Source organism: Mizuhopecten yessoensis, unplaced genomic scaffold, assembly GCF_002113885.1.
Source record: "Mizuhopecten yessoensis strain PY_sf001 unplaced genomic scaffold, ASM211388v2 scaffold2163, whole genome shotgun sequence".
NCBI classification, from domain to species: Eukaryota; Metazoa; Mollusca; class Bivalvia; order Pectinida; family Pectinidae; genus Mizuhopecten; species Mizuhopecten yessoensis.
The window spans coordinates 7,057-20,194 of NW_018404409.1; the positions used below are offsets into that span (position 1 = coordinate 7,057).

The window sequence follows — 13,138 nt, forward strand, 5'->3', positions numbered from 1 at the left end:
TAGATCTACACGCACCTGTGAGAGCTAAACACACCTGTGAGACCTAAACACATCTATTAGATCTAAACACACGTGTGAGACCTACATGCACCTGTGAGACCTAAACACATCTATTAGATCTAAACTCACCTGTGAGACCTACACGCACCTGTGAGACCTAAACACACCTGTGAGACCTAAATACACCTGTGAGACCTAAACACACATGTGAGATCTACACGCACCTGTGAGACCTAAACACACCTGTGAGACCTAACACACATGTGAGACCTAAACACACATGTGAGACCTTAACACACATCTACACGCACCTGTGAGACCTAAACACACCTGTGAGACCTAACACACCTGTGAGACCTAAACACACATGTGAGACCTTAACACACCTGTGCGACTTAAACACACCTGTGAGACCCAACACACGTGAGACCTAAATACACCTGTGAGACCTAAATACACCTGTGAGACCTAAACACACATGTGAGACCTAAACACACCTGTGAGACCTTAACATACCTGTGAGATCTACACGCACCTGTGAGACCTTAACACACCTTTGAGACCTAAACACATCTATTAGACCTAAACACACCTGTGAGACCTTAACGCACCTGTGAGACCTAAACACACCTGTGAGACCTAAACACACATGTGAGACCTAAACACACCTGTGAGACCTAAACACACATGTGAGATATACACGCACCTGTGAGACAATAATAACAGACGTGTATTGTAGAATTGTATATAGTAGCGATCTTTCACAATTTCTAGATTTTGCTGAGATGACAAAATTATTCTAGTAGGTACAGACAGAACTACGAGACCAGATTCAACGAAAAGAACCCATGCTCCCCACATTCTTTTTCAGGAAAACGTTCCTTTGGTTGATTTATTTATAAATAAATAATACACAAAATTTACATAGCGCTCTATACAAAATGTAAAACGTGTCTACAGCGCTTTACAACATATGGACAATAGTATTAGTTAACAAAAAAGGCTTACAAACGCCATTATACAAATGTACATGCGTAAACAAGCAAAGGTTAACTGCAAAAACGATGAACAGCATTGCTACATGAATGTAAAGTGTGATATGCCAAAACGCGGAAAGATGAAACTCAACAGAAAAACGCGTAATAAATGATGAACATTAATTCTTCCAGCATGACCTTACAAAATTTGAAAGGAATTTATTAAAAAAATAAAAAAAGTTCTTGCATATACTACACAATGCCCTTATTTTGCAATAAAAGGGGCATTACTCCACCAAAATTGCACGTAAACATCTGAAATGCAAACAAGTTCGAGCGATATTGGTATGACCGGGGAGCGATATTGGTATGACCGGAGAGCGATATTGTGTGACCGGGGAGCGATATTGGTATGACCGGGGAGCGATATTGGTATGACCGGGGAGCGATATTGTTATGACCGGGGAGCGATATTGATATGACTGGGGAGCGATATTGGTATGACTGGGGAGCGATATTGGTATGACCGGAGAGCGATATTGATTTGACCGGGGAGCGATATTGGTATGACTAGGGAGCGATATTGATATGACTGGGGAGCGATATTGATATGACTGGGGAGCGATATTGCTATGACTGGGGAGCGATATTGATATGACCGGGGAGCCATATTGATATGACTGGGGAGCGATATTGCTATGACTGGGGAGCGATATTGATATGACCGGGGAGCCATATTGATATGACTGGGGAGCGATATTGGAATGACTGGGGAGCGATATTGGTATGACTGCGGATCGATATTGGTATGACTGGGGAGCGATATGCGTATGACTGGGGAGCGATATTGGTATGACCGGAGAGCGATATTGGTATGTCCGGGGAGCCATATTGGTATGACCGGGGAGCGATATTGATTTGACCGGGGAGCGATATTGTTATGACTAGGGAGCGATATTGATATGACTGGGGAGCGTTATTGATATGACTGGGGAGCGATATTGGTATGACTGCGGATCGATATTGGTATGACTGGGGAGCCATATTGGTATGACGGGGGAGCGATATTGGTATGACTGGGGAGCGGTATTGGTATGACTGGGGAGCGATATTGGGATGACCGGGGAGCGATATTGGGATGACCGGGGAGCGATATTGGTATGACAGGGGAGCGATATTGGTATGACTGGGGAGCGGTATTGGTATGACTGGGGAGCGATATTGTTATGACTGGGGAGCGATATTGTTATGACTGGGGAGCGATATTGGTATGACCGGAGAGCGATATTGATTTGACCGGGGAGCGATATTGTTATGACTAGGGAGCGATATTGATATGACTGGGGAGCGTTATTGATATGACTGGGGAGCGATATTGGTATGACTGCGGATCGATATTGGTATGACTGGGGAGCGATATGCGTATGACTGGGGAGCGATATTGGTATGACCGGGGAACGATATTGTTATGACCGGGGAGCGATATTGGTATGACCGGGGAGCGATATTGGTATGACCGGGGAGCGATAACAAGGAAAAGTTAACGGACGGACGGACAACGCAGCCCCCATAATACGACCCGTCGGATGACGGGCGTATACAACATAGTAGCTAAAATAGCCTATTTTAGTTGACGCAAATGTTTGGTAGAAGGTATGAAGTTGTTTCATGCCTGCGAGCTTACCCATCATGAACGAACCTCTTCCGCTTTTGGAATTTCTTCGCGAGTACGAAGGACACCGCCCGGGTACCGCCCTCCCAGAGTGTCGTCTTGGAGCCCCTCAAGGGCAGATTATTTCCGGCCACGTGGGCAGCCCCTCCATTCTATAATGTATATATTGTTTTCAACATACATGGAAAACAACAAATGTCCTAATAAGGTATTGATATCAAACTCTAACCATCTCTATACCATTTAAACTTTGTAATTCAAACCCTAGCACATTCTGGTGAAGATGGGGTAATATTTGTTCTCTAGTATATGTAAACCACTGTGAAACTGGTATTTATGGAAAAATGCAAATGTCAGTTGCAAGTGTAAAGCAAACGATACTTTTTAATAAGTATTAACTTCGAATGCATGTTAAAGTAACATTTTCAATACCAGTACCGGCACTGCGGAGGTTTACGTAATGAATGTGTAATAAATACTTACATCTGTAGTAAAGACGATGATTGAGTTCTGTAAGTATCTATACTTTTTAAGGGCAGCCACTACCGTGCCTATAGCCGAATCCATAGCCGTGACCATCCCTGTGACACAAAGAACATCAGTTCCTTATAGGATTACTTAATTTTTAAATCCAGTGGACATCAGACATAATTGCATCTCATCTATATAACAGAGTTTCTGATTTGATTGTATTGATCACATGGCATAACAAAAATAATCGGCCAAAGGGATTGTTAGAAATTATTCAGAATACAATATAATATATATAATATAACAAACAATAATACATACAAATATACAACATACCATTATATATCCTCCTCTCCTTGTTCTTAACATTCTTGTATAATGATTGGAATTTTCTTGGTACCTGGGTATTTAGAAAAAAAGAGATGATTCGGGTAAATTTATTTACAAAAGTCATAAAGTTGTCCTTCTCCTCACTTAGACATAAAGAAGTATCCGTTGCGGCTAGCGTCCTAGTCCTGGAGAACAGACATGCATGCATATTTAGAGTTATCGCCCTTAAAACACCCCCTTTGAAAAAAAAACTGTTATAGTTATCTTCCTTTAAAAGCTTAAACCAACAACATGTTACCATTCATATATACCTGAATTATGTCAATTCAAATCGGTAGAGCGTCATACAAGTAGCCAGAGGCTCTAAGTTTGACCTCTAGCGGAGGCAAGCAATGAACAAAATAATGACCTCTATGACATAGGTAAAGTTTAAAGCTTATACCAAGAGAATGTGTGTCAAAAAGTATCCTTACGTACAATGACCAGTAAACGGCTTGACCATTTAGGTGACCAGTAAAGTGTTTGGCCACCTAGATGAACAGTAAAGGGCTTGACCATTTATATGACCAGTAAAGGGCTTGACCAATTATATGACCAGTAAAAGGTCTGACCACTAAGATGACCAGTAAAGGTAAAGGGTTTGACAATTTAAATGACCAGTAAAGGGTTTGACCACTTCGATGACCAGTAAAGGGTTTGATCACTTAGATGACCAATAAAGGTTTTGACCACTTCGAAGACCAGTACAGGGTTTGACCACTTAGATGACCAGTTAAGAGTTTGACCCCTTAGATGACCAGTAACGTGTTTGACCACTTAGATGATAAGGAGTCTCACCTGTAATGGGGTATGGACGGACTGGAAAGACAGGTACATGAAGAGCGGTTTATCTGTTTTCCGGTTTTCCCGGATCACCTCAACGGCGCGATCCGCGTAAGTTTTCTGTGATATGAAAGGATTACATTATACATGATAGTTTGAGAGAACACAAAAAAAAGACTAAGGAACGTACACTTGTCAATTTATAGAGTAGATATGATTTTTTTTATAATTTTCTTTATTACTTATGAACATGTACAAAATTATTGTGTTTCGAATAATTTCTAATACTTAGGTACGTGGCACTCCTACACAGGGACCTGAGCATTTGTTACATCTATATTTGGACCTAACTGAGCGTGTTAAGAGTAATAGCACACGTTTTGTGGATTTATATCGACTTTCTGTAACAATGCTACCTTCAATAATGACATATACGCACAAATATACCACAATATGGTGGGGGCTGCAGTTTACCCAAAGAAGACGGAATTTATGTTAGTATCTTTTTCAAATCTACCCTATCAACTTCTGTTTACGTTCAATAACATCCCTATTGAAATAACCGATCAACATAAGCACCTAGGTGTATTACTAAGTAGTGATGCCAAGTGGTCCAAACATATAGATGAAATTATCAAGAAAGTATCAAAATACACAGCAACACTTCGCAAATTGAAATTTATACTTAATAGGGATAACTTAGAGAAATTGTATTTAACATATATTAGACCAATATTAGAGTATGGCTGTGAGGTATGGGATAACTGTGGTGCTATCAATTCAAATAATCTTGAAAAACTACAACTAGATGCGGCCCGTATTGTCACAGGATTACCAATGTACTCAAAAAACGAATTATTATATGCAGAAATTGGGTGGCTACCATTGTCAAAACGAAGAGAAATCAGAAAACTGTCCCTCCTTTATACTATAAAACATGGCACTGCACCCTCATACTTATGTAATAGCCTACCTCAAAATACTGGAGATCTGACTCATTATAATTTAAGAAATTCTCAGCGATTGCGGTAGCAACGGTATAGACTCCAAACTATGCGCAACTCTTTCTTTCCTTCAACTGTTGATCTTTGGAATAATTTAGACACAACCATAAGAAACTCCCAAACTCTGAACTCGTTCAAATCAAATATACATAAGTTGAATAATGTAATAACTAAATGTAATCCATGCTTTCTCAATTTTGGTCCGCGTAGGCTAAATATTCTTCATTGTAGATTAAGAAACAGGGCAAGTACTCTCAATTATGATCTTTTTAGGGCTAATCTTACTTTTTCAGCACAATGTGAATGTGGACACACGAGGGAGGACTCGTATCAGTTCTTCTTCACATGCCCTAAATACCACATCCGACGCCTTTCCTTATTGCAGAATTTAGCATGGTATCCAGGAGATATGTCATTAGACCTAATTCTAAAGGGTGATATAGATTTAAATAAGGAGGCAAACTCAAACATTGCAAGAACGGTACAAGTCTATATCGACGGTACTGGCAGAGTTTGACTTTTGACATTTTGAGCACTCCCCCTTCCCCCCCTCTATTTTATTCGTTTCTAATATCCTTTATACTTTGTGAAATAAATATAATATAATATAGTATGAATATCAATGTTAATATGTTTACATAATTTTGAATAATTGTGTATCTGATCTGGCTGGTATGGAGGAAGGGCTTTGAGAACACGGAACGGTTACGAGTGGATCTACAGAATACAGCTTTATGGAATGTGATGGACACAGTTTATGAAAGTGTTGATTGATGTTTTTCCAGCCAGTCAGATTACTGTTAACCAAATATTGTTTTAAACATTTACATGGGTTTGTATATTATATATATATATTTAGGGGATGATCCTACCTATCTTTTACCCTTCTTCTTCTTCTTGCTTTCCTTCCCTCGCTGTTTCTACTATATGATCGGATAAAGTTAATTCACTGCTGTCCATTATGTATTATACAACATGATGTATTAAGGAGAGGGCGTTACTAAGTTGGCAAAACTTGTGCTCAATCCTAATTGTCCTTATTTACGACAATAAAAATATGTTTAAACTAAACTACCCAAAATTGATACTGTATATTAATAGGACTCTGCTCACGTCCGTTAAAGTCCAAATATAGCCATAATGTAACACATCCTCATGTCCCTGTGCCTTATACCACTATGAATTAAGGACAAGTCTGAGTCACTGATGAGGCACGTACTAAATGTGTACTTACTGTCGAATACTGTTTTCTCGGAGGATGGTAGACGGTTGCATTGTATCTAAAATCGTAACCGTTTTCTGTAAAAATAAATATTTCAAATTATGTTAAGATCATTTATCATGTACTCGGGTGCTATGCAACATGTATTCGACATTTAATGAGTTACATCGCCCACAATACGTGATGTCATTATCTACTTCGATAAAACGAATATAAAATCAATCAAATTCCATTTTTTTAATTTTCCTCGCTTCATAATTTTTTTATTTGGAACGAGTTTGGAATTCTCTTTCTTTTTTTGGTATCGCAAAAAAAAATGGGCTCCAGTTAGTTTTCAATATACTATTGAGCTTTTTCTTGTAACGCTTTTCCAAATGTCATTCCTGAAAGGACAATTGAAGAGAGCAATTCTATTTTTCGATTTTACTTAACCTTCATACAATGTTTAAATATTTAACATACATTTTATCCAATAAAGATTCTTTATTCAATACAAAAGTTCGCCTACCTCGGGTATGTTTGTAATAATCCTGTGCTCCGGTGTAGAACCCCAGAAAACTATCGAAGCCCCTCTGGGTAGGAGTATACCGCCAGTTACAGAATCCCAAGTGCCATCTAAATAATGTAAGCAACACATGTACCATGACTATTGATGACATGTTCGAGGTTTCTAGATTCTCGTCGTTTGCCAATAAGCTACCTAAAGTGTCCTGTCGGTGTCGCGTAACCTGCCGATCGTCGTTGTCTCTTAATGGTATGTAGTGTGTTAAAGCAGTAAACAAGGTCTACAAGGTCTACACATACTGGACAGCCCGGCCCAACAATGCTACGTTTAATGTTTATGTAACTTTCCTTCCTCGTTTCAATAACATGAGGAAACATTCTGGATATCTAAATCGAAAAGCAAAACCGAATTCAAATTAACGAATGATTAATTCTGGGACAAATGATAATATAAACTAGCTTGTAAAATACTGTATTGTAGCTTCTATATCTTTCCGGCGCGCGCTATAATTCTACTTCCGGTACAACCGATTCACAATAAATTTCATATAGTATGTTGCTTTTTGTAAAGAAGACAAACACATTTGAAATCGTCGTTGGGTAGCACGTAATTAAATGGATGAACCATTTCCACATCCATATCCTTCACCATATCAACCCAATAATCGCGATCGGCCCATTAGTCGATATGGTGATTTCTGGTTGAGCCCTCAGGAGTTTTTCATTTCGAGATAATTTACCCTTCTTGTTTGAACTAAAACCATATGGTTTTACGAATTCTCCGGAATCCGTCTCCAAGTTACAAAAACTTACAATATTTTCAAGTACTACAGATTTAGTCGTTGAACTTGCTAGCTACCATTTCATATATGTCTTAATCTATGGCGGTTTTGGTCAAATATAAGTGAAACACAATCGTAACAAACCTAAGTTATTAAGGGAATGGGAAAACAAGCCTAAACTTTTTATCAATTCCTCTCAGGCAGGTCTTCATCTTCTTATACTGAATGTGATTGACCCTGTGTGGAAGGTCATTGCGGAAGGTCAATGCCTTTGTTACGATTGGATTCCCGCCATAATTACAGAACGTGTTACAGATAAGAGATTAGGGGTTTGATAATGAACTCATAAAACTATTCAACCGACTTGACTGGGTCATTGTCGACCACCCGATAGGTTTACGTACACGACTAGGTAAGGCCCGTCTGAGCCAGTCAGTGGCCTGAACTGACCCACTTATAGTATTAGGTTCGGTGTCGTGCGCTACCACTGACGTCATAGTTCCCTAACTTGTTGTAAGGGTCAATGTTTTGTAGTCGTGTATACACACCTTGGGTATTGGAGTAGGCGAGTAATCATGTATACTACACATTTGTATAACACACATTTAGAAACTGCCTAGAATCAAACATTTTCTATAAAACGAATAAAACTATATATATATATTTTTTATTAAAGAACCTTCCTTTGTGTTCCAAACTAGATGCAAAACAAATTGAAACCAAACTCAACCTTGCGTAAAACATTGGTAGCCAAAAGTCGAAACATACACCAAAATGTTGATACGTGTATTGTAACATTGTTTTCATAGACAACCCTAATGAATCCTGGAGAAAAGTTCATAACTATATGATTAATTGGAGAAATACGTTTTTTCCTGTGATACAAATACAAAACTATGAAAAATATGACAAAAAGCGAATTTGAACCGTCTTATTAGATGTTGAAGTATTTTGTTGTCGTTTTTATGTTTTAAATCAAGTAAAATTACTTGAAACATTTGAGTTTATATAATTTTTCATGGCAGATAAATATGACGTCATAGTGATGTTACTCATGACGACAACATTGTCATGTTATGAAGTATAAGAAGAAAGATCTGTTGCCTTTACGCTGAAGCAAATTAAAAAACAAACATCTTAATCATAACATCACATATATAACATAACATATATAACATAACACATATAACATCACATATATTACATAACAAAATAAAACAATAAGGAATGTCGCTGTACCTAAACTTATTTTTCTATCTCGCAACTGTAAAATATTATTCCTTTTGACGGGCTTTTTAATTTTGACTATAACCTCTTTTTCTGCAACGTTGATTTGGCAGATAATTTAAAGCCACAAGAAACCTTAAGGCAGGTTCAAAACGACAATTGGATACTCTTCAAAAATGTTTGGATTCAGTCATGTTAACGCCGATTTCCATTGGACATTTCGCATACGTGTGTTTTAATGAATATGATAAAGCAAATAAGCATCAGCGGACTGGAGATTATAGAGACAAATAACGACATTGAGTGATCGGGGACTTACTTTCCGATCAAGTGAGTTGCATATCCTGCATCCCGTAATTTTTCTGGCAGTGTTGGATATTGGGTGGGGAGATGCTTGGCTTCAGCAGGTCTGATGACACCATTCTGTCAGTCAACATGTAGAAAAAGAGTAACAGACGTAAAGATATCATAGTGACAACACTTATACAGGAAATAGTATCAAATCTTACACAGGAAACAGTAACAAATCTTACACAGGTAACAGTAACAAATCTTACACTGGAAACAGTAACAAATCTTACACAGGTAACAGTAACAAATCTTACACAGGAAACAGTAACAAATCTTACACAGGTAACAGTAACAAATCTTACACAGGAAATAATAATAAATATTATACAGGAAATAGAAACAAATCTTATACAGAAAATAGTATCAAATTTTACACTGAAAATAGTAACAAATATTGAACGAAATAGTATCAAATCTTATACAGGAAATAGAATCAAATCTAAAACAGGAAATAGTAACAAACCTGATACAAAAAAAGGAACAAAATTTAAACTGGAAATAGTATCAAATCTTATACTGGAAATAGTATGAATTCTGATACTGGAAATAGCATCAAATCTTATACTGGAAATAGTATCAAAACTTATACTGGAAATAGTATGAAATCTTATACTGGAAAAAGTCACGAACCTGAAACAGAAAATTGTATCAAATCTCACGCAGGAAACAGTAACAAATCTTACACAGGAAACAGTAACAAATCTTACAAGGAAACAGTAACAAATCATACACAGGAAACAGTAACAAAACTTACACAGGTAACAGTATCAAATCTTACACAGGAAACAGTAACAAATCTTACGAGGAAACAGTAACAAATCATACACAGGAAACAGTAACAAAACTTACACAGGTAACAGTATCAAATCTTACACAGGAAACAGTAACAAATCTTACGAGGAAACAGTAACAAATCATACACAGGAAACAGTAACAAATCTTACACAGGAAACATTAACAAATCTTACACAGGAAACAGTAACAAATCTTAACAAATATTACACAGGTAACAGTCACAAATCTTACACAGGTAACAGTAACAAGTCTTACACAGGTAACAGTAACAAATCTTACACAGTAAACAGTAACAAATCTTACAAGGAAACAGTAACAAATCATACACAGGAAACAGTAACAAAACTTACACAGGTAACAGTATCAAATCTTACACAGGAAACAGTAACAAATCTTACGAGGAAACAGTAACAAATCATACACAGGAAACAGTAACAAAACTTACACAGGTAACAGTATCAAATCTTACACAGGAAACAGTAACAAATCTTACGAGGAAACAGTAACAAATCATACACAGGAAACAGTAACAAAACTTACACAGGTAACAGTATCAAATCTTACACAGGAAACAGTAACAAATCTTACATAGGAAACAGTAACAAATCTTACACAGGAAACAGTATCAAATCTTACACAGGTAACATTATCAAATCTTACACAGGTAACAGTAACAAATCTTACACAGGAAACAGTAACAAATCTTACAAGGAAACAGTAACAAATCATACACAGGAAACAGTAACAAATCTTACACAGGTAACAGTATCAAATCTAACACAGGAAACAGAAACAAATCTTAACAAATATTACACAGGTAACAGTCACAAATCTTACACAGCTTACATAAACAAATATTACACAGGTAACAGTCACAAATCTTACACAGGTAACAGTAACAAGTCTTACACAGGTAACAGTAACAAATCTTACATAGGAAACAGTATCAAATCTTACACAGGAAACAGAATCAAATCTTACACAGGAAACAGTAACAAATCTTACACAGGTAGCAGTAACAAATATTACACAGGTAACAGTAACAAATCTTACACAGGAAACAGTAACAAATCTTACACAGGAAACAGTAACAAATATTACACAGGTAACAGTAACAAATATTACACAGGTAACAGTAGCAAATCTTACACAGGTAACAGTAACAAATCTTACACAGCTAACAGTATCAAATCTTACACAGGAAACAGTTACAAATCTTACACAGGAAACAGTAACAAATCTTACACAGGAAACAGTAACAAATCTTACACAGGAAACAGTAACAAATCTTACACAGGTAACAGTATCCAATCTTACGCAGAAAATAGTAACAAATCTTACACAGGAAACAGTTACAAATCTTACACAGGTAACAGTATCAAATCTTACACAGGAAACAGTAACAAATCTTACACAGGAAACAGTAACAAATCTTACACAGGTAACAGTAACAAATCTTACACACGTAACAGTTACAAATCTAACACAGGTAACAGTATCAAATCTTACACAGGAAACAGTAACAAATCTTACATAGGTAAATCTTACACAGGAAACAGTTACAAATCTAACATAGGTAACAGTATCAAATCTTACACAGGTAACAGTTACAAATCTTACACAGGTAAGAGTATCAAATCTTACGCAGAAAATAGTAACAAATCTTACACAGGCAACAGTAACAAATCTTACACATGTAACAGTAACAAATCATACAAAGTTAACAGTAACAAATATTACACAGGTAACAGTAGCAAATCTTACACAGGAAACAGTTACAAATCTTACACAGGTAAGAGTATCAAATCTTACGCAGAAAATAGTAACAAATCTTACACAGGCAACAGTAACAAATCTTACATAGGTAAATCTTACACAGGAAACAGTATCAAATCTTACACAGGAAACAGTTACAAATCTTACCCAGGTAACAGTAACAAATCGTACACAGGTAACAGTATCAAACCTTACACAGGAAACAGTAACAAATCTTACATAGGTAACAGTATCCAATCTTACGCAGAAAATAGTAACAAATCTTACACAGGGAACAGTAACAAATCTTACACAGGTAACAGTAACAAATCTTACACAGGAAAAATTAACAAATCTTACCTAGGAAACAGTAACAAATCTTACACAGGTAACAGTAACAAATCTTACACAGGTAACAGTAACAAATCTTACACATGTAACAGTAACAAATCTTACAAAGTTAACAGTAACAAATATTACACAGGTAACAGTATCAAATCTTACACAGGTAACAGTATCAAATCTTACACAGGTAACAGTAACAAATCTTACACAGGTAACAGTAACAAATCTTACACAGGAAACAGTAACAAATCTTACACAGGAAACAGTATCAAATCTTACACAGGAAACAGTAACAAATCTTACACAGGTGACAGTAACAAATCTTACACATGCAACAATAACAAATCTTACATAGGTAACAGTATCAAATCTTACACAGATAACAGTATCAAATCTTACACAGGTAACAGTATCAAATCTTACACAGGTAATAGTATCAAATCTTACATAGGAAACAGTATCAAATCTTACACAGGAAACAGTAACAAATATTACACAGGTAATAGTATCAAATCTTACATAGGTAACAGAATCAAATCTTACACAGGAAACAGTAACAAATCTTACACAGGAAACAGTAACAAATCTTAGACAGGAAACAGTAACAAATATTACACAGGTAATAGTATCAAATCTTACATAGGAAACAGTATCAAATCTTACACAGGTAACAGTAACAAATCTTACACAGGTAACAGTATAAAATCTTACATAGGAAACAGTAACAAATATTACACAGGAAACAGTAACAAATATTACACAGGTAACAGTATCAAATCTTACACAGGTAACAGTAACAAATCTTACAAGGTAACAGTATCAAATTTTACATAGGAAACAGTAACAAATATTACACAGGAAACAGTAACAAATCTTACACA

At 36.5% G+C, this 13,138-nt stretch overlaps 1 protein-coding gene across 1 annotated transcript in view; it reads right to left on the bottom strand.

Moving 5' to 3' along the window:
* Positions 1 to 2,661: 2,661 nt before the first annotated feature.
* Positions 2,662 to 13,138, bottom strand: part of LOC110445280 (arylsulfatase I-like) — a gene marked incomplete at its 3' end in the record, with an annotated part of 23,442 nt that continues 12,965 nt past the window's right edge. Inside the window, exons 3-9 of the mRNA XM_021489820.1 lie at positions 9,331 to 9,434; positions 7,007 to 7,113; positions 6,511 to 6,575; positions 4,288 to 4,392; positions 3,457 to 3,520; positions 3,133 to 3,230; positions 2,662 to 2,801 (exon numbers count right to left, since the gene is read on the bottom strand). Coding sequence (XP_021345495.1) covers positions 2,662 to 2,801; positions 3,133 to 3,230; positions 3,457 to 3,520; positions 4,288 to 4,392; positions 6,511 to 6,575; positions 7,007 to 7,113; positions 9,331 to 9,434 — 683 coding nt within the window. The remainder of the gene's footprint in view (positions 2,802 to 3,132; positions 3,231 to 3,456; positions 3,521 to 4,287; positions 4,393 to 6,510; positions 6,576 to 7,006; positions 7,114 to 9,330; positions 9,435 to 13,138) is intronic.